Source organism: Microcebus murinus, chromosome 7 (genome assembly GCF_040939455.1).
Source record: "Microcebus murinus isolate Inina chromosome 7, M.murinus_Inina_mat1.0, whole genome shotgun sequence".
Classification (NCBI taxonomy): Eukaryota; Metazoa; Chordata; class Mammalia; order Primates; family Cheirogaleidae; genus Microcebus; species Microcebus murinus.
In genome coordinates, this window is record NC_134110.1 from 5335032 (window position 1) to 5360927 (window position 25896).

Here is a 25896-nt window from a genome sequence, read left to right on the forward strand (position 1 = left end):
GAGGCCGGTGGTGGCAGCCGTGGCGACAGGCCTAGCCCTAGACTCTGCCAAGCTGGGGGTGTGGGCGGGAGCCAGACTCATCCCTCCCTCTGCTCAGATGGTCCAGCAACCTGATCAGATTCGGCCAGCTTGCCGGATTTGCCCGGGACAGATTCCTCACAGTGCACACCCCACCCTACCCCACCAAGGAAGGGCCCACCCAGTGCCAGCCTGCCTCAGAAGAGGAATGGTTCACTGGTCTCCCCACCTTTAGAGGGAGTCAGGGCCCCGCTCCCGGTCCCTACTCTATTCCACACTCCAGGATGACGCATGCCCCGATGCTTTCCTTATACAAATTGGAAGCAAGAAAATTAATAATTTGCATAAAGTCTCCAACAGGTGAAGGTGGACCCCAAACCTATCTTTGACCTCCGCTTCCTTTAACCTGCAGGGCGGGCCACGAGGGGCAGGCGGGAGGCCGGAGCGGCTGGCTCGGGCGCAAAAGCGAGCGCCCAGGTGGGGCGAAGCAGGCGCAGCCAAGGGGCTGGCACCTTCGCCCCCTTTGATTCAAAGCGTCAGGCCTCGTCCTCTGCAGGCCCCGAGCCCGCTTTGATGTGCTGATGCGGCCTGGAAGGGGCCGCTTCACACCTCGGGCTCGGGATAAAGCGGCCTCGGGCCCGCGGGTCCCCAGACGCGCCGCCGCCGTCATGGCCCAGCCCCTGCGCGCGCCGCCCCCCGAGTCCTGGATGCTCTCTGCCGACCGGGGCCGGGCTCGGCTGCCACCGCCCTCCGACGGGGACCCCGGCTGCTCCCCCGCCTCGTCCCCAGGCTCCTGGGGTAGCGCCCCAGCCGGCAGACGCGTGCCCAGCCTCGCGCGGCCCGCGGCCCGCCCGGGCCCCCGCAGCCCGGCCCCCGGCAGGCGCGGCCGTCTGGGCGGCGGGCAGCGGCAGAGCGCCAGCGAGCGCGAGAAGCTGCGCATGCGCACGCTCGCCCGCGCCCTGCACGAGCTGCGCCGCTTCCTGCCGCCGTCCGTGGCGCCCGCCGGCCAGAGCCTCACCAAGATCGAGACGCTGCGCCTGGCCATCCGCTACATCGGCCACCTGTCGGCCGTGCTGGGCCTCAGCGAGGAGAGCCGGCGGCGCAGCGACGCGGCGTCCCCGCGGGGCTGCCCGCTGTGCCCCGACGGCGGCCCCGCCCGGGCGCAGGTGCAGGCGCAGGCGCAGGTGCAGGTGCGCGGCCCGAGCCTGGGCTCAGCCGCCCGCGCCGGGGCGTCCTGGGGGTCTCCACCGGCCTTTCCTGGGGCCCAAGTCATGCCCGAGACGCGCGACCCGCTGGTGCTGTACGCAGAGGCGCCACGTCCCGAAGGGCAGGCGATGGAGCCGAGTCCCTGGTCTCCGGTTAGTGCCTCTTTCCCCGTGCGGGGTGGCGCCCCTGCTGCCCGCCCCCCGGCCCACAGCCCCGCTGCCAGGACCGGCCACCCTGCCGCAGCCCTGCCGGCAGCCTGGTCTCAGCCTGGTCTCGCCTGCTCGCTCTACAGAGCAACGTAGTGTGCCCAGGGCGTCAAGCAACGAGGGGAGGGAGAGGCCACGCAGGGGACAGGGTCCAAAGGTCCCTTGAGAGTGGAGCCTGTAAGCGCGGACATGCCGTCCAGTGCTGAGGGCTACATACACTGTTCTCTCTCTCTCCTTGCAGCTCTTTTCTGGAGACGTGCTGGCCCTGTTAGAGACCTGGGTGCCCCTCTCGCCTCTGAAGTGGCTGCCTGCCTGAGGAACCCTTGTGACAACGGACAGCTGGTGCCCTGTCTGTGAACACTGAAGCTTTTGCGCTTCAGCACCTTCAAAATGGCTCCTCTCCAGACTGCCTGTCCTAGAAGGTGCCACCAGTTTTACTGGCATGGACATTCCTACAGGTGACAGCCTATCCCCACCCAGGACAACCCTCCCCAGCCCCTCCCTGGATGGAGGGACCCATAAGGTAGACGCTTCGAAGCAGGCAGGAGTCTGTCTGTGCCTAGTGTGAATGTATTTATTTATGAATAAACAAACTGTGTCAGTTGGCAATTGCTTCTTCCTCTAGGTGGACACCTAGCTCCCTCTCTCCCCTCCAAAGAAGAATGCAGGGAGTTGAGAGTGGCTCTTGCAATCTTCAGTCCCCCAAACCCACAGGCCCAGGCCCCTTCCACCTTGCCCCCAGCCCTGGCTCTGCATCTCCTGTTCCAGACGGGTCAGCCTGGAAGGGCGTGATGGGGCCTTCCTAAGAGAAAGTGGCAGCAAGTAGAATCTGTTTCTCTTTTCTTTGAACTTGATGGGGAACTGGATAAAACCAAAATATCTCTGTAAAAAATACAATTCTATTGTTGAGTACTTTCTGTACATCAGGTACCTTACACATATTACACCCAAATAGTCATTTTACAGAAGAATAAAGATTTTTTTTAGCTCCTTTCATTCTGGGGCTTGAGGGGGGACCGGCTCCATGGGGTCATTTCACTATGTCCCGAGGCCTTACTACCCTTGTGCTGGAGCACCCTGGCCTGGGGCCCTGGGATTTTTCCCATCTCCCTTCTCTCTTCTCTCTGATTCCATCTCACATGGTTTAGGGGCATAAATGACATCAGTGGGACAGTCCCGAGTTCATATAACCATGACCTCCTAGAAGCCTAGCGAGGATGAGATGAGGGGTTGCATTCAGAGACACAGATGAGCTTCGAGCAGGCAGCTGCTGTGCTGCTATCTGCGCTGGCTGCCTTCAGACGCAGGCAGCACTGTATTGGGGAGGGAGCCTTGAGCCCAGAAAGAGCTGTGGTCTCACCGGCCATGGAGCAGTCAGGCTTGGAGGGGGGGCTGGGGTGGGACGAGGGGGTGTGGTCTCTGCCAACCCTCTCCTTCACCTCCTATGGATACCCAGTTCTCTCCCCCCCCTCACGTGTCTGGAGTAAAGGCCTTGTGTGTTTTATAAGAGCTTTGCTGAAATAGAATTCACATACTATAAAATTCACCCTTTTAAGGTGTACAGTTCAATGGCTTTAGTATGTTCATAGAGTTGTGCAACCATTGCCACTAATTTTAGAACATTTTCACCCCCAAAAAGAAACCCTGCACCCATTAGCATCACTCCCCATTATTCCCTGCTCCCAGCCCCTGGCAACTAGTCATCTACTTTCTGTCTCTACAGTTTGCTTATTCTGGACATTTCATATAAAAGGAATCATAATGTATGGCCTTTTGTGTCTGGCTTCTTTCACTGAGCATGTTTTTAAGGTGCCTGTGTGTTGCCTCTTGTATCCGAATGCAATTCCTCTTTATTGCCCGTTAACATTCCACTGGACAGCAGTGATGGTGATGGGCTCGTTTCTAAAGCTCTTCTGAGCTCATTTCCAGTGCGCTGGCCCTGGCCAGGGAAGGGTGGTAATGCAAGTAGGGTGGGTCCCCAATCTGCAATTCAGGGGTCCCAGGGCACCCCTTAGCTGGCGTTTGGCTGCAGAGTGGGATCCAAAATCTGAGGCCTGCGGGTGGTGGGATCTCACACCTCCGTCACCCCCGCTTCCTGCGCCTCTGCCCCATCTCTCACTCCCCTCCCAGGACCCTAACTGGGGTAGGGTGGGAAGTCTGGAGCCAACCCAGCTTACAAAATCTATTTGCATGGCAAAGGCCCTGCGTTTTAGGCTGGGGAATTAAAGTTATTAGCAAGTCTTTTCACAGATAAGTGGGGCTCATTGGCCAGCCCCCTTCCCTGCAGAGGGCCTCTCCTCCCGCTCAAAGCAGGGAGCAGCCCACTGTTTATTAGCACCTGAGTGTGAATTTTCATTAACAGGTCCCTGCTAATAGCGGCTGAGACAGAAGATTGGAGATAGGAAGGGTCGCCTCCTACCCCAGCCCCTCTTCCTGGCCCCATCCGAAGCCTGAGGAAAGCCCCTGCCCATCCACAGCGAGAACACCAGGGTCGAGGTAGGCAGGCACCTATGCCAGGTGGGAGGGGAGCCACTCTCCCCTCTGTTCTCAGCCCAATGATGAGGCGGCCCCAGTTACAGGGCCATTTGAAGAAGGGAGAGTTAAGTAAGGAAGAGGCTAACTAAGGTGCCCATACAGATGCTAAGTGGCAGTGGTGGTCCTCAGCAGGCCTTGGCCTCTGCTCGCCCCATCAGCAGGGCCCTGCTGGGTCTGGGCCGGGTGGGAATGACGGATTACGCACCGCAGCAACGTGGGAGTCTGGGAACAATATCGCTGTTTATTTGGGTGCATGTATGCCCACCTGAGGGCTCTGACAACAGGCTGAGCGGTTGAAGGTCCCCAGAAGAACACCCCCTTGCTGACTCTGCAGAGGTCCCAGGCGGCAAGTTCAGGCCGGTCGAGCCGGGGCTCCTTGCGTGTCTCTTAGCCGCTGGGCGTCCTGAGGAGCAGCTGCCTGGTGGCTGCAACCTTTTCAGAGAGCCCAGGGCGGTGGTGGCATCACTTCCTGAAGTTCAGTTTTTGGAGAAACATGGAGTACCTCCGCAGCCGGACCCAGTGATCGTGCGCTTTCATCTGGTTCTTCTCCAGCTGCTGAAACCTAAGGGCCGCACAGCCAGTGAGGTGGGGAACCTGCCCCTCCCGCGCCCCGGGGCAGCCCTCGACCACCTGTGCCAACACAAGAAACTCTCGGACGACGCACCTGCTTCGCCTCTGTGTCCTCAGGACTCAGCCTGGCACACAGCAGGTGCCCAGAAGGCCTGTACCGAGGAATGCCAGGTCTGACGTTCTAACCCAGGAGGTGCACGCTGACAGACCGGGAGGGTGAAGTTTTTCCCCAGTTTACCGAGACAAGCTATGGGAGAGTGAACTGAGGAACTAAAAGTCCATTTGGGCCGGGCGTGGTGGCTGGAGCCTGTAATCCTAGCACTCTGGGAGGCCGAGGTGGGTGGATCACTCGAAGTCAGGAGTTCGAAACCAGCCTGAGCAAGAGCGAGACCCCGTCTCTACTATAAATAGAAAGAAATTAATTGGCCAACTAATATATATAGAAAAAATTAGCCGGGCATGGTGGCGCATGTTTGTAGTCCCAGCTACTCGGGAGGCTGAGGCAGAAGGATTGCTTGAGCCCAGGAGTTAGAGGTTGCTGTGAGCTAGGCTGACGCCACGGCACTCACTCTAGCCCGGGCAACAAAGTGAGACTGTGTCTCAAAAAAAAAGTCTATTTGCAAACACAGTGTGGTGGATACCTACCATGGACCACTGAGCCTCAAAAAGGATGGACACGTGCTGCGATATGGGCAAATCTTGAGGATTCCACTTTTATAAAGACGTTTGAGACGTGTCTTTCAAAAAGTAAGAGTTGTTTTTTAAAAACATAACAAATGAATGTACGTTCCCTACAGAACAACCCAAGAAGCCCGGAATCGGCGCAGACTGCGCGCAGAGACGGGCGCGCTTAGCCGGGCGGCTGTCGGCCTCCGTTCTGGAGACTTGTGGGTGCGGTGGGGGGCTGGCCTGGCGGCGGCTTTCTGCCTTGGGTGCTGGAGGGGACGGAATGATGCGGAACACTCAGGGTAAACAGGAAGAGGAACACTTTGGGGGAGGAAGATGATGATTGTAGTTTTGTTTTGAGGCTCTGCACATGGGACATCTATGTGGAGATGAACATTTTTTTTTAACTCACAAAAGTAATCTAGACACTGCTCCTTTTAAATAAAATCAAAGAACACAAGTGGGTACAAAATTAAATCTCCCTCTTACGTCAGATCCTTATTTTCTGTTCCCAGAGCAAGTAATTAACAGCTTCTTGTGTATTTAAAATTTTGACACAAACACAGAAGCATAGACATGCACAGAATCTTTTGTTTAAACGTACACAGAAGTGTGCGACACACTGTTGTGCACCCTGCTCTCTTCACTTCAAACCTATCCTAGAAATCACTCCTGGGGGCGACACTCACAGATCTGCCTCCTCCTTTCCCGCCACGGACGACACTTAGGGCTTCCCGCCTTTTGCCAGGACGGCCGGGGCCGCACTGCGCGTCTTGGCATGCGGTCATCCGGGGAGGCGGCGGGTGGGAGGCAGAGCAGTGGTGTGCAGGTCAGACGCTCAGGCTTTACGCTCAAACTGCTTGTGCTCAGACCCCGCTCCTTCCCTTACAAGCTGGTGACCGTGGATGGGTGATTCGACCTCTGTGAGCCTGGCTTTCTCCCTGTGCAGTGGGGACAGTAATACTGATAGGCAAGATCAGGCCCGCAAGGCACTCAGCACAGGGCCTGGCACATAGTAGGTGGTTAATAAAGGTTAATTATTACACTGCCGATGCTGCTGCTAAGTAAGTGGAAGTGAAACCGCAGGGTCACGCGTCGGAACAACACGGCACCGGTGAGAGGCCATGCCGGAGGCAGCCGGATAGATGGAATGAGAACAAGTTTTAAAAGGAAGCCCAGAAATGAAACCATTCATGTGCTCAGAGAGAACACGGGTGATTTTTAAAATATAATGTTGGTGTGCAGAGGAGCTGTCTCTATGTATCTAGAAATAAATAACGGCCAGCCGGCACTGGGTGTGCCAGGCAACGTCCTATGAGGAGATGTGACCGTCACCCCATTTTACAGAGAAGGTCACCAGGGTTTGGCCCAGTCACACAGCTAGAGGGTGCCGGAGTCAGGTCTTACCCTGAACCCCTCTCTACCCTAACCCCTCGCCCCAGCAGCGGGACCGCGGAGCTTGCAGCCTGACTTTGAGGCTTTCTACAACCGGCCCTGACGAAGCCTGAGGGTGAAGAATCCCAGCTATGAGACACTGAAAACTTCTGTCCGGCTAGACGGGCTCGCACGCAAAAAGACTTCAAAGACGAACCAAGGAGAGTTATCTGCAACACACTGACAAAGAACTCTTAAAATCCAAAGAAAACGAGCACATCCATGGGGAAAGACCCAGGGTGAGTCACAGCAGAGACAGAAATGTATGACATGCATGGCAAAAAGATGCTCAACCTCCCTAGTTTCCAAATGAAGATAATACTGAGCTGTGGCTCCTTGTCCCCGCCTAGCCAGCGTGGGACGGGGTGAGGCCGCGGGCGTCCTCACGCGGAGCCACAGGGCGAGTCTCAGGGGCAGCTCTGGGTGGACGCTCTCTGTTCAGACGTGCCCATCCCGCAACTTTCCAGTCCACCTCCAGAACTTGCCTTCCAGAAACATGAGGGCATACTCACCCACATGGCTGTGTACGGACGCTGGGATGGAACGGTGGGGCCAGACCGAGCCGTAGCCGAGTCTGCAGAGGGCGGAGGAGCAGAGGAGAGGAGACGCAGGGGTGGCCCGTGGACTGCGCTTCCCTGAGCCAGCTCCAGCTCTGGCTGTGGAGCTAGGAAGGTGTGTGCTATTGTTTGCTAACATGGGAACATGGTGACATTGTCCCATAATTAGGACAAGCCATCAGAGAGGAGGAGGCTGCCGACCAGATGAAAGAGAAGATAAGCAGAGGAAGCGAGGGCTCCCTGTCTTGGGGAAGGGGATGGGCTGGGACCTCAAATCCAGGGACAAGTATTAAATATTAGCCCCGGGCATGAGCAGGGCACCTGTTTCTCTGAGTCAGGGTGCAGGTGGGATATGGGGGTGGGACGTGACTTGGGTGACCCAAGGGAGAGGGCAGCAGGGGTGGTGGGAGATGGCTGTGTGTGGAGGGGACAGGTGGAGGCTGCGAGGGGCCCAGGCACAGCCCCAGTCGCCTTTGCTGTGTGACCTCCTCTGACTGTGCTCGGCAGTGAGGAAGGACCGGGAGGATGGCTGGTTCATCTGAGGCTGGGGTTCATCTGAGGCACGGGGTTTTATGGGCACCCCCTGGTAAAAGCGCTCTAGGGAATCTGCGACACCCTGTCTCCACCATCAGCAAACACAGATTTCCCCTCCCACGATGGCACGACACACCGCTTTCTACCATTCCCTACTGTTCTGAAGCAAGGTACTGACAAAGTATGTGTGTGCGTCTTCCGAAAAGACAGGTGCCCATCACAGGGTGGGGAGAAGATGTCACAGCTACCTGCCAGTCCCTGCACAGAGCCTTTGCAGGCAAACAGCCTGACTGTGTGCACAGCCGGGGTCTACGGAGCTATAATTTCAGGAGAGATCCATCCTTTTGCTTCTAAAGGAAGGCAAAGAAAGTCAAGATAGGCCCACAGTTTTGGTCAGAATACCATTCCTCACCCTCCTCCAACCTTTAGGAACATGTCACCTGGCGCCCACACAGGCCTTGCCTGCCCCCTGCCAGGGGAGCCGGGTGCTGCGTGGGTTTGGACTGGGGGTTCATCCCGAATCCCACGTTCTGGCAGGAAGCTGGGTGGGGAGAACCTGACTTTTGCTTGGCATTCTATGGGGAATATGGGGGGAAAATCTTCGTTTCTATTGCCTAGAGTCCTGAAAATTCTGTCTTGTGATCAAAAGTTTGACCCGGCCAGAGACATTGGACACTGAAGCAGACAAGAAGTCGAGCCAGAAGGAAATGGTCCCGCTGAGGCCTGGGCTGGAGGGGAGCAGAAGTCAGGCCCGGGCGGTGGCACATTTGGTGCTAACTGGCCTCCTTCCCAAGCCCTGAAGGCAGGCGTCTCACACCGGCTATTTACAAAAGTCCCAGTGTGGGTTTTGTGAAAACAGTTTGGACAGACTGTTGAAACTTTGGATCAATTGCCACATGAACTGCCTTACAGTTGCACCTAGTTTTAGGGCCAATGGAATCTATTTCAGATATGGGAGTAAACAGAAAAAAGAAAAGATTTTTAGAATCTCTGGGGCATATATGAATGTGTGTGATAAAATGAGGAGAGTCAAGTGTCAATGACAGGATCTAGATTGTAGGTACCTGGGGGTTTACTGAAATATTTTTCAAAGCTGCTGCATGTTTGGGGACTTTCATCACGAAATGTTGGGGAGCACTCTCTGGGAAAGCCCAGACATGACAACTTTGAGCAAGTGGAACAGGAAAAGCCTTCTTTAAATCGTAGTTGTTTCCCAGCCCAGACCAGAGCTGGGCTGCCCCAGGGTGTACCATTCAGATAATATGATCAGGTCTAAGTAGAGGTTCCTGCAAGCCCAATCCCAGGACGACAAATCCCAGGACCCAGGGCCTGCCCTCAGCCACATGCTGTGTCCTGTGTCCCATCTCCCATCAGCTTTCCTGTTCCCCGGTGCTCCTCCCCGTCCCCGCCTATTCAGCCTCCAGCCCTGCTCCTGGCCCCCAGCGCCCCTTGTGGTCAGCCCTGCTGACTCACGCCCTCTTCCCTTGGGAGACAGTCCTCTGCACCCCACCCAGCTGCTGGGGGCCTTCCTCAGGAGGGGCTGGGGCTGGACCTCAGAGCTAAGCTATGTTGACAAGCAGGGAGGCATCTGGGAAGGGGGAGGTGGAAGGGTCCCCCCCATTCTCTCTTCAGGGGCCAGGATGGGCCTCTGGTGTCCCAGAGCCTGGGGGAAGACAGGGAAGAAAGGGTGGTCATCTAATTCAAGTCGTTCCAGACACACAGTGAAGGAGATTATAGACATTCCCCCTACGGAATATTATGTGGGCACGAAAAACCATATTTACAAAGATGTTTTTCTCACAATTAAAAAGTCTTCAAGTTATATTCTAGAATGACATAAATCCAGATAAAAAAGTGAATGTGAAACATGATCTCATTTTCTGACACGGCCAAGGGGAAAAACGCGAAAAGGAAATGCACTGACTCAGTGGTGGCGGGGCTGGGGATTTTGGTGGTGGGATTATGCGTTATTTAAATTCTCTTTTTTTGTATTGCCCTGCTTTCCAAATTTCTATTAACATACAAGTGAATATATATTATAACTTATATTGGAAATAGCAAATATACTTTTTCACACTGGGAAATTACTGTGGAGGTAGTTCCATGCTTGAATCAACTTTCATGGGCTAAGCAGGGCTCAGCAGGTGTCTGAGGGCAGGTCCCCTTGGGCAAGGCTGAGAAACGTCAATTAGGCTGCAGCCAGGCGGGAGGTGAGCTGCCCAGAGCTGGAGCCACCGAACCTTGGCCCCTTCCCACAGGTGGGGCAGCCTGTTGGCCTTGGGTGACCTGGAAGGGCTCATCCTTTCTAGGCTAGTAAAAGGAGGGGGTTAGACAAGAATCAACAGAAAAAGAAACTCATTAAATAAGGGGTGCTTGGAGCCTCAAGTGAGAGTGCTAGGAAGCTTCTGGCTAAGATCCTTGCCCTGGACAACTGCTTATTGCAGCCACCACTGAACCTCATGCTCTTAGTTTTTCACCATCCTTTTTTAAATCTCTTTGACAAAACAATGCATATTTTTTCGTAAAAAGTTGCAAACAGGGAAAACACAAAGAAAAAAAAAACACACATACTTCTATCACCTGAACATAACCAAACTTACTACTGGTATACATATTCCCAGTCTTCTCTCTTTTTTACTAAAAATCAGGATTATACTATAAATCATATTTTATAACCTCTCCCTTTCTTTTTCTTTCTTTCTTTTTTTTTTTTTTTTTGAGACAAAGTCTCTCTTTGTTGCCCAGGCTACAGTGAGTGCCGTGGCGTCAGCCTAGCTCACAGCAACCTCAAACTCCTGGGCTCAAGCGATCCTTCTGCCTCAGCCTCCCGAGTAGCTGGGACTACAGGCATGCGCCACCATGCCCGGCTAATTTTTTCTATATATTTTTAGTTGGCCAATTTTTTTCTTTCTATTTTTAGTAGAGACGGGGTCTCGCTCTTGCTCAGGCTGGTTTCGAACTCCTGACCTCAAGCAATCCACCTGCCTTGGCCTCCTAGAGTGCTAGGATTACAGGCGTGAGCCACTGCACCCAGCCTCTCCCTATCTTTTAATTTTGAAAAATATCAAACCTATAGGAAGTTGCAAGTAGTGCAATGAACCTTCCCCTAGATTCATCAATTGTTAACATTTTATCTCCCTCTCTTTCTCTCTGTCTCTAGAAATATTTTCCTGGACCACTTGAAAGTAAGCTGTAGGCATCGCGACACTCCGCTGGCTCTTCAGCTGCGTGTCCCGAGAGCAGGCCATCAGGGCTCAGAAGGAGAAGCCTCCTCGTGAGAAACAGCTGAGCATTCTTGGTCAATCTTTAGTTGGGGACAATGGCAACAGTCCCCTTCTTCATTTTCCATGTCCCCCAAGACTCGTGACACCATATTCCTCTCCTGGTCAATGTGCACAGGGCCCTCCATGAGATACTGACAGCCACCCAGCGACACCCCAGAGCACAGGGACACAGATGCAGCAGAGAAACGCAGGCACGAGACGGAAAGCACAGAGGAGCTGGGGGCCACCTGGTGGTGATATTCAGGATTTTCCCAGGCACAGACTCGGATTAACAGGGAGGGGACGCGTCATCCTAGTCATACCCACCATTGGCTGAGCAGCCACCCTGTGCCTGGCACTTCACATGTGCTGTCTCCCTTAATACCCACAAGCCCTGAAAAGGAGGCATCATTAAAATGTCCGGAACTCAGCTGCGCACATCTTGGGGGAGAATGACATATTTTGAGAAAGACTGAGGAGACTGGGTCTCTGAGAGGTTAAGTCACTCACCCAAGGCCCCACAGTAAGTGGGACGGTGAGCACCACACCTGGTCTGTGTGGCTGCAGACCTGCCTGTCTCACCCATTCTACCTCACTCCTCCCTGAGGAAGAGTCTAAGCGGAGAAAGGGGGACATCGTCGTGAAGGGACGCTGTGGCCACTGAAGAGATCGCAGCATCTGAGAGCTCACGTTACATAAGGATGTTGTGGCCGGGGGCTAGGATCCAGGTCCACTGATAACCCCATTCTGCCCTACGTGCGTAGTCAGATCCCAGGGGAACTGTCAACAATTTGCAAATCCCCAGAAATTTGTTGTGAGATGCATTAGAAGAGACACCCACTTCTCCAGAATGGACCGAGTCCCGTTCAGCGTGCTTCTAGAGCAGAAAGGAAAGCAGGCAGCCGGGCCTTGGGGGACTGGGGAGAGCGGGAAGAGGAGGGGAGGGAGGGACGCAGCACGACCTTCTATCAGGGGTCCTCAAACTTTTTAAGCGGGGCCAGTTCACTGTCCCTCGGACCGTTGGAGAGTGCGCACTGTGGGCCCCAGACAAGTCAGCTGCTAAGCAGGACAGGCAGCGGTGGCCAAAACACCCAGTGGGCCAGATAAATGTCCTAGGCGGGTGGCATGTGGCCGGCGCACAGGGCCATAGTTTGAGGACACCCGGATCTAGATGATGGATAAAGGAAGCGGTCTCAGACCAGGGGTCGGCAGACATTTTCTTTAAAGGGCCAGAGTGTAAATAATTTAAACCTTATGGGTCACATGGTCTCTCTCGAAATGCAGCAATTCACACAAGCAGCCATAGATAACACATAAAAAATGGGCATGACTGAACAAAATGGCCCTGTGCGCCGGCCACATGCCACCCACCTAGGACATTTATCTGGCCCACTGGGTGTTTTGGCCGTCGCTGCCTGTCCTGCTTAGCAGCTGACTTGTCTGGGGCCCACAGTGCGCACTCTCCAACGGTCCGAGGGACAGTGAACTGGCCCCGTTTAAAAAGTTTGAGGACCCCCGATAGAAGGTCGTGCTGCGTCCCTCCCCCCCCTCCTCTTCCCGCTCTCCCCAGTCCCCCAATGGGCATGTTTGAATAAAATCTTCTTTGCAAAATGAGGCAGTGGCTGGATGTGGCCCACAGGCCATAGTTTGCCAACCCCTGTTTCAGTGATTGTGTCTAATAATCCCAACATGCTTCAAAAAAAAAAAAAAAAAAAGGAATTGAGAAAGTAAAGAGATGGTCTTGACAGGAAGAAAACGCCAACTGGAGGCCCTTCTTTGCTCCAGCCTGAATGAACCACGCCTTTCCTAGCAATCCAGCCACGAGTCAGAGTGTGGCTGGCGGGCTGCAATGCGGCGGGGGGCAGGGATTGAAATGCTGAAAGGATTTTTCCACAAAACAAACTCCGCTATCCCCGTCCAGAGACGGCCCCGACGCAGGGAGGGTGTACACACGGAACCCTCACCTCTTCTGGAGGAGGTGCTCGCATCTAATCTCCAGCGGCAGTGTCTGGGAGAAGGCCATGCTTTCCACCTCCCTCTGAGGAATGGTACCATGCTTTAAGATCTTTTTCAGGAATGGGTAGGCCTCAAACTTAAAATAGAAAACAGAATTTTGGATTTCAGCATCATCGGTGGATCCAGTTTCATGTGGACTGTCATCTGCAATGAAAGAAAAACGGCGCGTCCTCTGTACTGACTGCTTTCCTGATGGGCTCCGCTTACAGGGCTGAGTCGGCTGGGCTGGGCTGGGAGGGGCCCCCTTGCTCCGGGGAAGCAGGAGTCTGGAGGGCAGACCGCGCTGGCGTCCTAGCAAAGCCCCTTGTGAGGTCTGAGCTGCAGTGTCATTTGGCCTGTGGTTGGGGTGGGATGCAGGGGGGAGAAGCGTGGTGGGATTACTCTCGGGGAAGTGGTCAGCAGGCCACAGGTCCTGGCATCACCCCGAGTGTCGTGGGCCCCCTCTGTACCTCGGAGCAGGAAGCATGGGGGCTGTGAAGACACGACAAACACTGGCGTCCAAGGGGCTGCCAGATGGAAGTCTCTGCCGGGAGCAAAGGCACAGATGACTTCGCGCTTGGTCACATCCATGAGGCACACACAGCCATTCTGAGCAAAGGTCAGCAGCTGGGAAGCAAAGAGATGGTGAGTGGGGACCTCTCCTGGACTCTGTCCCTTACAAGAAGGCAGAGCGAGAAGTCACCCCAGTAAGGACTAAGAGAAGCAGCTGGACATAAAACGTGGAGACAGAACTGATCTGGCCCTTGGGCACCCAGCCTCTGGATCCGTCCGGGCTGCTGGGGAACTGCAGGCATGTGTGTGCTGACTCGTCCGGGGCCGCCCTCAGCAAACAGGCCTCTGTGCACGTGCCGTCTGCTCAGGGCTGTGCTTCCCCTTCCGGCCGGGCCTCTCTTCCTAGTTCTTCCCCGCATCTCCACTGAAGGCTCAGCCTCCACGTGGCCAAGATTCAGTCCCCCCCTTGCTCCTGGCTCCCTTCCTTTCCACCGCCTTGGGGACCCTGCTCGGTCCAAGATCCTGAGATCCTCCTGGCCTGGATCCCAGGTCTCTCCTGCCTGTACCTGTCCTCTCCGCAGTGGACACGCTGCACTCACGCCCGCCTTAAAAGCCCCCTTTAGCCCTGTGTCCTCCGGCCGCCACCCCTCTCTCCCCTTCCTCCCGCAAGAGGGTCTCTGTCACCCTGTGCACTGCCCCACCTCCTGCCACCTGTCTCCACCAGGTGCTTGGTTTCTCTATAGCACAGGGTACCGAGTTCTCACCTGCACACGCTCCTCTCTGGGTGTGCAGGACCCACCTGTGGTTTTCCCTGGAGTCGCTCTCAGTCACTTCGTGAGTCACTCTCCTGGCCCTGTGAGTGACGTAGTGCCCGCAGAACCTCTTTACTCACCTCCTCTCTTTGACTGGGGAAGCTGCTGGAACCCACAGCTTCGACCATCACTCACTCACTCTAACTGGCTGCTGGGCACAGAATCTACATTTTTAGCCCTGGGGTCTCTCGGAGCCTCCCCTGGGGGTCCTACAGACCCCTCACCTCCTGCAGGGCCACAGTGGGAATTGCAGAGAGTCCCTCCAGGCCTGCGTTCCGCTCAGCGGGCCGGGAGGATCAGGGAATCCGCACTGCAAGTCAGGCTTAGCCGTGGTCAGGCCTCCTTTCCCTGGGCTACCGGTGTGGACAGAGTCGGTCTCCTGCTCTCCACCCCTTCTCTGAATATGCCGCTCCCCTGCTCTGACCTCTCTGTTTCCAGCCCCATCCCGCGCAAGGGCACATCCATGCTCTCCTGCCTGGCATCCAGGCCCTGCACAGGCTCGTCCACTTGCTCCCCACCCCAGGCTCCTCCCGCCCCACATCCCCCAGCTACTCAAGCTTCCTGTGGGGCCCGGGGCACATGGCGCTCTCTGCCCCCATGGTGCTGCCTTCTCCACGCCTCTGCCTCAGCTCAGGTGTCACCTCCTCCAGGAAGTACGCTGCCCCCGCCTGCTGCATGTTTGCAGGTTGAGTTCGGGGACCTCTCTCTCTGTCCCAGGCATTCCTTGCAAGGTCATGGCGCAGCCTGTCTCGTGTTCTGGGGCAGCTGCTTGGTGACTTGTCTGTCTTCCCGAATGAATTATGAGCTCTATAAAGGCAGGCACTTTCTCTTTTATATCTGTAAACCCAAAAGCTAGTCCAGTGCCTAGCACATAGTGGGCCTTCAACACATATTTTTTGAAGGAAAGATGAACACATTCACAGAAGAAGAATGAGAAGCATGGGGGCACCTACCATGCCAGGTAAGGGTAGAACTGGGGCCACGGTACAGATGGCTTCATCCAAATGCTTTACGGGCCTGGAGGACAGAAGACACACAGACATTGTCCTACTTTACGAGTTTTATAGTTTTGCTATCCTATTCTAGGCGTATATCCTGGGGAAACAGGGAAATCAAGAGATATGCGAGAGGACTATTCATAGTAGCAAAAAATAAGGAATAATCCAGATATCTATTAGTAAGAGGATGCTTATGTAATTGTGGTATATTATACAATGGAATACAAACATACAGCAATGAAAGTAAAAGAACTGGAGATACATGCATCAATATGCATGGCTGTCATGAACAATGTTGCAAAGCAAGTTACAGAATAAACAGCACTGAAATACAAATTGGAGAATATATAGAATGTGGTTCCATTTACAAGTTTCCCAAATACGCACAGTTAAATAATACACTATTTAGAGATACAGTCATACAAACGTAGTTCTTAAAGGAAAGCAAAGGAATGATGAATTTGGGAAAATGATGTGGTAAATTGAAAAAACAGTTGGCCATATTTAGCAGTGACTTCCATCAAAAGGCAGAGTCTATTTTTCTGCTGCTTGAACGTGGGTGTGGCCATGGGATGTGCTTTCCCCAATGGGACGTTAGCAAATGCAACATAAGCAGAAGCTTGAAAAGCATTTGTGCACTGGCTGCCTTCTCTCGCTGCTAGGAGCCCACATGAGGAAGCCTGAGCTAGTCTGCAGGAGAGGCCATGTGCATAACCGAGGGGCCCGTGCCTATAGCCTGCCAACTGCCAGGTGTGTGAGTGAGGCCATTATAGAGCTGCCAGGCCTAGCTGAGCTGCAAGCTGCCAGCAGGCACAGGTGAGAGCCTACGCAAGACCAGTAGAAGAACTGACCAACTCAATCAGCCTAAATTGCTGACCTACAGAATCGAGGATTAACAATGACTGTTCTCTTAAGCCATTATGTTTTGGGGTGGTTTGTTATGCAGCAATATTTAATTAATAAGGTGGTTCCTTTTGGGGAGGAGCACAAGGGTGTGATGAGGGAGAGGCACACAGGGAGTCCTAATGGAATTGGAAATGATCTATTTCTGGTGGGGACAGGGGAGTTGATCTCACATGCACACAGGCATTGTGTAGATTCATTTCCATGCATAAAATATTAACAATGTTTAAAAGAGAGAGAGATCCTTGGGGAAGCTGAGAAAAGGTTGTTTTGGCAGAAAGGAGCCGTCTCTTGGTCATATGGGATAAGAAAGATGTTGTCTTGGTCCGTTTTCTGTTGCTTATAACAGAATACCTGAAACTAGGTAATTTATAAAGAAAATGAATTTATTTTTTACAGTTCTGGAGACTGAGAAGTCCAAGGCTAAGGGGCCGCTGAGAGCCGAGGTTAAGGCTCTCACAGCTGGTGAGATCTTTCTTGCTGGGGGGGACTCTGAAGAGTCCTGGTGTGGTGCAGGGTATCACATGGTAGCGGGCTGAGCGTGCTCACGTGCCAGCTTTGGTCTCTTTTCTTCTTGTAAAGCCACTAGTTCAACACCCATGATGACCCATTAATCTATTAACCTGTTAAGCCATTAATGCATGAATGGATTAACCCATTCGTAAAGGCAGAGCCTTCGTGATCCAAATCATGTCTTTTTTTTTTCTTTTTGTAACAGGGCCTCACTTTTCCCCCACCCATCAGCTAGAGTGCAGTGGCACCATCATAGCTCACTGACTCCTGGGCTTAAGCCATCCTCCTGCCTCAGACTCCTGGGCTTAAGCCATCCTCCTGCCTCAGCCTCCCGAGTAGCTGGGACTACAGGCATGCACTACCATGCCTGGCAAATTTTTCTGCTTTTTGTAGACACAGGGTCTAGCTCAGGCTGGTCTCAAACTCTTGGCTTCAAGCAATCCTCTCCCGCTTTGGCCTCCTAAAGTGCTAGGATTACAGGCGTGAGCCACTGGGCCCGGCCCCAATCATCTCTTAAAGGTCCAGTCACCTCTCAATACCGCCACACTGGGATTATGTTTCAACGTGAGTTTTGGAGACAATATTCAAACCATAGCAGATGTCATTTGTGCCATCATACAATTTTGTTGGAAAAATCTGTAATATATATGACATTGGTGATCTTGGGACGCTCACTGGGAGAGTGACGACCATAGGGAAAGGGACTGTAGTCAGACGGGTGGTCAGAGTTTACCATGAAATAGCATCAGCTATCTGGCAGATTATTTGCCCTCCCCTCCCCTAGAGCCACCGACCTCTCCACGAGCACATGGCTGGTGGGTCCTTGTGCCCTGTTGGCCTCCACCAGGTGGAGGGAGGCGTCCGTGCATAGCACCACACATTTCATTCGGGATTTCACTGGATCCTCGGTATACATATTCTGTCCCTTGTGGACCAAGAAGTATTTTAGGAAGTGAATGCTTCGGCAGAAACATCCCTCAGGAAGAGCAATGACCCCAAGAGGGAATCCTGGAAAAATAATGACATGGGGAGGTCAGAAAACTGGGTAGGGGGAGGCAGCCATGGGTGCAGGGGCTGCGCCCGGCAGGTACGTGAGGGACTTGCAGGATATGAGGGCAAGATCAAGCAATGGGCTCCCTCTGAGCGTGGAACCAGTCAACCCAGTGCCCAGTGGGAGACAAGAGCCCCTGTCAGGGTAACCTTCCCGTGATGGAAGGAGCTGGGGAGGGCGCAGTCAGCGCTGGGACGGAAGGAAGCTATGACCCAGCCAGGGACGGAACTACAGCTGCCTACGGGAGGCAAAGGTGTGTGGACAGGAGGGAGTGGCTTCAGAAAAGGAGGGTGTGAGTATGTAGCCAAACAAGAACCTATCACTGTCCAAAAAGAAAAAAAAAATGCAAGCAAGCTATTGGTCAAGGCAATGGTGTTCTTTCCTTGAAATACCTTTTGCTTCTATAATAATGCCATTGGTTCAATAAATAAAATTCAGGAGGGCCTTTAGTGATGTTTCTTTTAGCACCATGTGGGAGAATGTCCTCCAATTTGAAATAACCACTGGATTCTTCAGAGACATCACAAATAAGAAAGGCCCTTCACTGGCTTGACAGATGTCCCTGAGACCAGCCAGCTCCCTGGTGTGATTAGGAGTCCCCAGCAAGCAGGGCACTAGCTCTGGTTCTCCTCACCTACCAGCAGGGCTGCCGGTACGCCTCCACTCTCTGGGGAAACACATTTCCAGTTGTGAAATGGCAAACCGCTGATTCACTCATTGCTTTTTAAAATGTTTGGTGAGAGGGAGATAATTCCCTAGAGACTGATCAATTTAGGGTCAAGAGATACTATTGCTTTCTATACCTGCAGAGCAGGACCCTGAACCCCACCCAGGTGTCATCCACCCAGAATAGCTACTGGTCTTGCTTTGACGGCTTTATGGGTCCCTTGGCTCCGATACCAATAATGTTCCTGTTGACTGGGGTGGATGTGCAACAGCAGGAAACATGACCGGCTTAGTTTGAGAACCTGGGGGCTGGGAGGAGCAGGGTTGGGGTCACATGTCCCTCTGCACTGTGCTGGAAGACACTTCTTCACTGGAGTATAATAATGAAGGCAACGTGGTTGTACTTCCAGGACCTGGGACAGTGCCGGCTGAGCACAGAGCAGGCACTCAAGGGCTAGGTGAGCAGTAGACAGCATTGGCACGTATTATGTTCAACAAATGTTGAATGAATGAATGAATGAGGGGAAAGCAGGACCAGCTCTCCAAGATGACTTTAAGGACACAGAGGTAACAGAAGGCCAAGAGACTGCAGGAATTCAGAGCTCCTGCAGTCTCATTGCCCAGAGTCCCCACCCAGGGGCTAGGCAGAGAGGCAGGGCGGGCTCACCTTCCACCAGGTCCCAGAGCGTGAGCACGCCATCCTCGCAGGCCAGCACCAGGTAGGAGGCAGAGGGGCTGAGCCGAGAGACTGTAATGGGCGCGGCACAGGGCCACACGCCCTCGGGTTCTAAGGGGAAAGACACCACTCACCAGGGTCCCCACGAGACCCTGCACCTGCCCATCACTGCACCCGGACAACCTGAGACCTAGACTGGCCTGGCTGTCCAGGGCATGGGCACCCGTCCGGACTCACCACCTCTCTCCCCTCTACGAAGAGCTATTCTCCTTCCTTAGGAAGACATGGTGAGAGGGCACGCTGTTGTCGCTCTACAGCTCACACTGAAGGAGCACTTCCTAGGTGCCGGACACTGTTAGGCACTTTACATGCATCATGTCATTTAATTCTCACAAGGTTCTGTGAAAGAGGTCCTATTAGTACCCCCATTTGACAGATGAGGAGACTGAGGCAGAGAAGTGATTGCCCAAGGCCACTCATTCAGTACAGAAATGGACATTAGAAGCCATGCATCGGCTAGCATTTCTGTTGACAAAAAAGGCATGCTGCCTGGGAGAGGCATACAAGGAAAAAAATTTCTCCTTTGTGAATTTTTATTTATTTATTTATTTAGAGACAGAGTCTTACTCTGTTGCCCAGGGCTAGCGTGCCATGGCGTCAGCCTAGCTCACAGCAACCTCAAACTCCTGGGCTCAAGCAATCCTTCTGCCTCAGCTGGGACTACAGGCATGCACCACCATGCCCGGCTAATTTTTTCTATATATTTTTAGTTGGCCAATTAATTTCTTTCTATTTATAATAGAGGCGGGGTCTCGCTCTTGCTCAGGCTGGTTTCGAACTCCTGACCTCGAGCGATCCTCCTGCCTCAGCCTCCCAGAGTGCTAGGATGACAGGTGTGAGCCACCACACCTGGCCCTTTGTGAATTTTTAAATATTACTTTGTAAATATTAAAGTGTAACTAATGTACAGCTGAAGGAATTATTACAAAGTGAACTTGCTCATGTAACTGCTCCTGTGAATTTGTAAAACAGAAACAACCTATGTTTCCTTAGTGCCTCTCAATTCCAAAGAGCTCTCACATACAGAAACTCTCTGGATTTGCTGTTCTCAGCAATCGTGGACAGTAGGTAGCCACGGTGTAACAATTAGCCCTATGTTTCACGTGAAATAACAAAGGACTGGGGCATGCGGTGACTGGCCAGAGACGGCATGGTCTGCAGACAGCTGGGCTGGGACATGCCCACTCTCTTTCTACCTTAGCTGCCTACGGAGGCCTGTGGACCTGACTGTGGGCTTTGTCCCTACTGACCTATCATCTTTAAGAAATAGGACACTTCAGGTGACACTATCGCCACCACTGCCCCCACTTCTGCCTGCATGGCTGTGGTCCCCTAAAGTGACACTGATATGTCAGTCGCATGCTCTCAGCTAAGCTGGAGGAGGACATGTTCTGAGAGTCCTGAGCTTAAGCAAGTCCCATCTCAGCAGTTCAGTACCAACTTTATCCTTCAGAGTTCGGTTCAGGGAATAGAGGAAAAAATTGTGACTTCCAGTCCAGCGTACGCCAAGGACACAGGGTACTCCTGGGAAGGAAGAGAGGAAAGGGGTATCACATAGGAAGTCTGGGTGGCCTTTAGGTTGCACAGAAGGTGTTTACACAGAGCTGCCTGGTTTGAAGTCTCAAGTTGTTTGTTCTAACGAGCAGCACCCAATAGAAGGGTGAGCTTCCTGAGAAAGAGGGGCTGGACACCCCCAGGGGCTGTTCCTAGGACCCACTTGCCTTCCTGCGTAGGGAGGACAGTCACAACTGCCCCTTGGCTACTTTCCCATCTTCTAGAAAATTCATGCCCACTTGGATGTCAGTGTTTTAAATAACATTTTCTTTTCTTTTCTTGAGAGATGGGGTCTCGCTCTGTTGCCCAGGCTAGAGTGTAGTGGTGTAATCATAGCTCACTGCAGCCTAAACTCCTGGGCTCAAGCAATCCTCCTGCCTCAGTCTCCCGAATAGCTGGGACTACGCGCCAGCACACCTAGCTAATTGTTCTTATTTTTCATAAAGATGGGGCCAGGCTATATTGCCCAGGCTGGTCTCAAACTCTTGGCCTCAGGTGATCCTCCTATCTTGGCCTCCCTAAGTGCTGGGGTTACAGGCATGGGCCACCGCTCCTGGCCTAAATAACATTCTCTACAAGATGAATTCACATCCAGAAGCAGCCTGGTGGATGTGTGCTCGCAGCCTTCTCTACGGCAGGCCCACTCCCTGAAGGCAGCGGCCGCCTCCGCTATCAGGGAACCTGTGCTCAGGGGACACAGATTCAAACAGAAACTGTTAAGCTACAGCTGGCAACCTCATCTCCCCCTTCATTCCCTCTATAATGCAAGGTGTGTCACGCAGAACGTCTCTAGGAGGGCTTGCTGAGGGATTTCCCTAAGGTGACCCCTTGCTGGGACAACTACCCTCCTCATGTTCATTTACCTGCGGGGTTGGGGTTCTTGACTTCTGTTGGCATTGCAATTATGCTGTTAAGAAACAGGAAATGGAAGGTGGCCGAACTGGGAGAGAAAGAGACAGGAGTCAGAGCCATGCAGGCTCCTTGGCAAGGAGAGATATTGGCTGTGTCTTGGCACTGAGATCAGAAGTGGTTCAGATGCACCTGCTCAGGGATACAGGGCCATGAAGCCATCACATTCTAGGTGCTGGTCCTAGCGGGATGTGCAGACCTTGGACACTGGTGAGGGCAGGTCAGGGGGAGCCTAGAGTCACTCCCAGGCCAGTAGGGTGCAGGGCAGAGCTCCTGCAAGAGAGGGCTCCCTTATGGAGGGCAGCCTCTGTTTTTAGGGAAGATACCTTAAGAGCAGACTTGAGCCACCTGCATAAATGCTCTCTTATCGGAAGACAATACAACCTGTGGTGTGCTTGATAAACAGCGTCTCTTAAAAAAAAAAAAGCGCTTATTCTAGGTTCGCTTATTTTCATGGTGTAAATACTCCGACAGTGGGCAATTAACAGTGGTTTAACAACTGGCCTACAAACTCCCTAAATATCTCACTAGGCCACAAGAGCCGGCTCCAGTACACAGTGGACCTAGTCCTGGCTCCAGTCAGTCACCTGTGGTTGCCATTAGTAGGGCTTAGCCTTAGGACTTTGTGTTCTGGAGTGAGAAAATGCAAGGTCCACTTGACAGCAAGATGAGAGGTTTACACTTTTCATGTGACAACAACATTCCTGAGATCCGGGTGGCTGTGCGGAGAGCTAGTTCCTGAAACCAGCTCTGCCACAGAGACTGCAAAGACTTGGGCTCAGTTTTTACTGTCACAGCATGTGGTTCATGAGGACTCAGCGCTGACTGAAATTAGAAAGTAATGTGTTAAAATAATTACATACCTGCACTATGTTACATTTAGAAAGGCAGGAAGGACGTGGAGAAAAATTTTTATTTCTGTCTTTAGCATCTTCTGTGATTTTTAGATAACCAGGAAAAAAATCTTTTTAAAGAGATATCGTACGTAAAACCATAAAATAAATTCTATTTCTCATCTCCATAGATATCTGTGCCTTTTTAAAAAAATCCACGTCATCTAAGTCGGTTCTGCAGTAGAGGTGGCCTGACTCCCCAGGCTCACTTTGCAGACTCTGAAATTGTCCGTGCGGTTCCCAGTCTGCACCAACCAGAGCCCTTGAGGCTGGGGTGGCTGACCCAACTGTCCTTCGCTGCTGCACGGCGCGGGAAATGGATCTGCCTTGGGTAGAGACCAGCCTGTAATCCTCGCGCCGCTGGATATCACCCCCATGAGGGGTGTCCTGGATCGCATCCTAACGCAACTGCAAGGCTGTGCCCTTCCCCTCTTCAAAGATGTCATCGCAACAGAGAAAGAAGAGGCTGCCTTCAAACACCTGGATGTGGCCATTCTTGTGGGCTCCATGCCAAGAAGGGAAGGCATGGAAGGGAAAGATTTACTGAAAGCAAATGTGAAAATCTTCAAATGCCAAGGTGCAGCTTTGGAGAAATATGCCAAGAAGTCAGTTAGGGGGACTGCTGCGGGTAACCCAGCCGCCACCAACTGCCTGACAGCCTCCGGGGCGGCTCCACCCGTCCCCCCGGGGAACTGCAGTTGCCTGACTCATTTGGATCACAACCTAGCGAAAGCTCGAATGGCGCTCTAACTTGGTGTGACTGATGATGATGGGAAGGATGTCATCATCTGGGGAACTCATTCCTCAGCCCAGTGTCCAGATGACAACCTTGCCAAGGTGATACTGCAAGGAAAGGGAGTGGGTGTTTATGAAGCTCCGAAAGGTGGGAGCTGGCTCGAGGGAGAGCTCATCGTGCCTGTACGGTCGCACCATCCGGGCTTAGAAGCAGCCAGTGCACCGTCTGCTGCGAGAGACGCCTCTGCCCACGTCAGAGACATCTGCTTTGGAACCCCAGAGGGAGAGAATGTGCCCATGGCGTTGTCTCTGATGGCAGCTGCTATGGCGTCCCCGAGGGTCTGCTCCTCTCATTCCCTGTTGTAATCAAGAGTAAGACCTGCGAGTTTGTTGAAGGCCCCTCTGTTAATGGTTTCTCACGTGAGAAGATGGATCTTACTGCAAAGGGACTGGTAGAAGGAAAAGAAACTGCTTTTGAATGTCTTTCCTTTGCCTGACTAGATAATCATTTTGATGTTACTAAATTACTCGTGAAAGATAACCCGTTTCAAAGATTGTGTAGTTCTTGGTGCAGATTTGTGATAGTTTATCATCATGTTGTTAGTGCTACATTCTAAATAAATAAATATTAAAATGAAAAAAAAAATATCCATGTTATCAGCCTTTGTTCTAACTATGTTTAAACAATCCCCATACTTTTCAAAAGATCTGCTGAAGCTCTCTGAAAATTTCTCCAAACCAGAAAGAGCTTTTAGATCTCAGATTAATTCCAGTCCTTGGGTTGATTCTTGCGTGTGCCAAGAGAGCAGGAGCTCTGGGGGTTCCCCAGCTCCCCTGGGATGCAGAGCGTCTGCAGGGTCTCCTAGGGCTCACCTGACCGGCTCCTCCTCCAGCTCGCCTTCCAGGTACCTCTTGTAGGAAGCATTGAAGAGCTCTGCTTGCTGCTCCCACTGACTTTCCTTGATGAAGTGATTCTGCCCGGAGCCCAGCCCGCAGCAGTCCTCTATCTTTGCAAAGACTTCCAGGGGACTTTTAAATGTGGTGCCTAGGTTGAAAAGGTTCCAGAATTAGTCAAGCATCCGACTTCCCCTTTCCTGATCCCCCCCCCTTCCTCCGTGCTTCCAGGTTTCCTGCAGAATCCCTCATCCTCAGATACCCATTCTTGCTCTGCAATTGGTCGGTGAGCGCAGGTGTTCTGTATTCTTCTGGGCTCTCCCCGACCCCACTGGCTCCCAGTGGCCAGGCAGAGAGCAGCAGCCCTCCCTCTTTCTTCTACGTCTCCACCCCAACACACTTCTCTCTGCTTCTGGATTATGGAATCTCTGCAAAGGAGGCCAGGGAGATGTTCACGATACCATTAGAGATTTTTGATCACTGTTGCTGTCTCCTCAGCTAAGGCAGGCCCCAGCCCCGCCTGCTACCATCACTTTTCAGCCACTGCTGAAGACCCGTGCAGTTAGGCCGTCCCAGTCTCTTCCTATGCTGACATTGATCCAATCACCTTCTTTTAAAAAAACCTTTCTCTGTCAATCGTTTTTATTATTACTCCCTTTCCCCAAAACTGCTTATTTCCTTCTTTTTCATTTGTCCTAAATCCTCAGTAAAACTGGGTGGCTTATTTCCTGGGTTCACGCCCTGAGTTTCAGAATTCTGATCACTTTGGAAGGTGCCTGAGCCCCTCAAGTTGCCCAGGAGGCCCCACAGTGCCCCTGGCCACTTCCCCAGACACAACAATGGTCATCAGTTTCTTGCATGGCTTTCTAGAGGGACACACCTGTTTCGTAAACGGATGGCGTCATATTATACACTAGCAGTTCTCAAAGCGCAGTGCCCAATCAGCAGTATCAGAGTCACCTGGGAACCTGTTAGAAATGCAGCCCGACTAGAACAGAACTCAGCAATGGGGCCCAGCAGTCTGGGTTTTAATGAGTCCTCCGAAGGAACCTGATGCAGCTAAAGTCTGAGAACTGCTGTTCCATGCTACACACCTTGTGTTTTCACTTATTTTGGAGATCACTTCCTATTAGTGCTATGGCTCTTCCTCATTGCTATTTAATGACTACATAATTTTTAATTATTATACCTTGTTCTTGTTGTGAAATGTAACACACATTCAGAAAAGGGCATAAAATATATTTCTTAGTAAATTATTATAAAGCAAATATCTGGTATTATCTACTTGGGTCAAGAAATAGAATATCACCAGCTCCCTAGAAGCTTCCCAAGGGCCCCTTTCCAATCACAACCCCCTGGGAATATTTGCAGCCACTCTTTTGACTTTTACCATAGCTACTTCATTGCAGTTATTTATACTTTTACCACTTAAATATGCATCCTCAACATTATAAGGGTTTTTATTTTTGCCTGATTTTAAACTATACGTGAGGGGCACCATTAGTCTTAACTCTATGCTTGCCCTCTTTTGCTCAATATTGTTTGTGAGATGTATCCATTTTGTTGTGTGTAGCTATAGTTTGTTCATTTTCATTGCTGTATAGTATTCCATTGAATGAATATAGTACAGTTTGTTCTGCTGATGGACATTTGGTTGTTTTGTGGTTGGGGCTATTAAAAATCATGTTACTATCACCATTCTGGTAGCTGTCTCCTGGTACCCATTTGCTTGCAA

General features: G+C 52.4%; 2 protein-coding genes and 1 pseudogene across 2 annotated transcripts in view; 2 read left to right on the forward strand and 1 right to left on the reverse strand.

Moving 5' to 3' along the window:
• Positions 1-686: 686 nt before the first annotated feature.
• On the forward strand, positions 687-2039 carry MESP1 (mesoderm posterior bHLH transcription factor 1). The gene is made up of 2 exons (XM_012763347.2): positions 687-1376; positions 1672-2039. The coding sequence occupies exons 1-2, from the start codon at positions 687-689 to the stop codon at positions 1744-1746; spliced, it is 765 nt and encodes a 254-aa protein (XP_012618801.2). The 3' UTR covers positions 1747-2039.
• A 2153-nt stretch (positions 2040-4192) lies between these two features.
• Positions 4193-25896, reverse strand: part of WDR93 (WD repeat domain 93) — a 47757-nt gene continuing 26053 nt past the window's right edge. Inside the window, exons 9-17 of the mRNA XM_012763327.3 lie at positions 24141-24312; positions 21594-21670; positions 20614-20700; positions 19108-19227; positions 17518-17731; positions 15263-15326; positions 13455-13611; positions 12954-13149; positions 4193-4527 (exon numbers count right to left, since the gene is read on the reverse strand). Coding sequence (XP_012618781.3) covers positions 4428-4527; positions 12954-13149; positions 13455-13611; positions 15263-15326; positions 17518-17731; positions 19108-19227; positions 20614-20700; positions 21594-21670; positions 24141-24312 — 1187 coding nt within the window. The 3' untranslated portion in view covers positions 4193-4427. The remainder of the gene's footprint in view (positions 4528-12953; positions 13150-13454; positions 13612-15262; positions 15327-17517; positions 17732-19107; positions 19228-20613; positions 20701-21593; positions 21671-24140; positions 24313-25896) is intronic.
• On the forward strand, positions 22827-23764 carry LOC142871881 (malate dehydrogenase, cytoplasmic pseudogene; annotated as a pseudogene).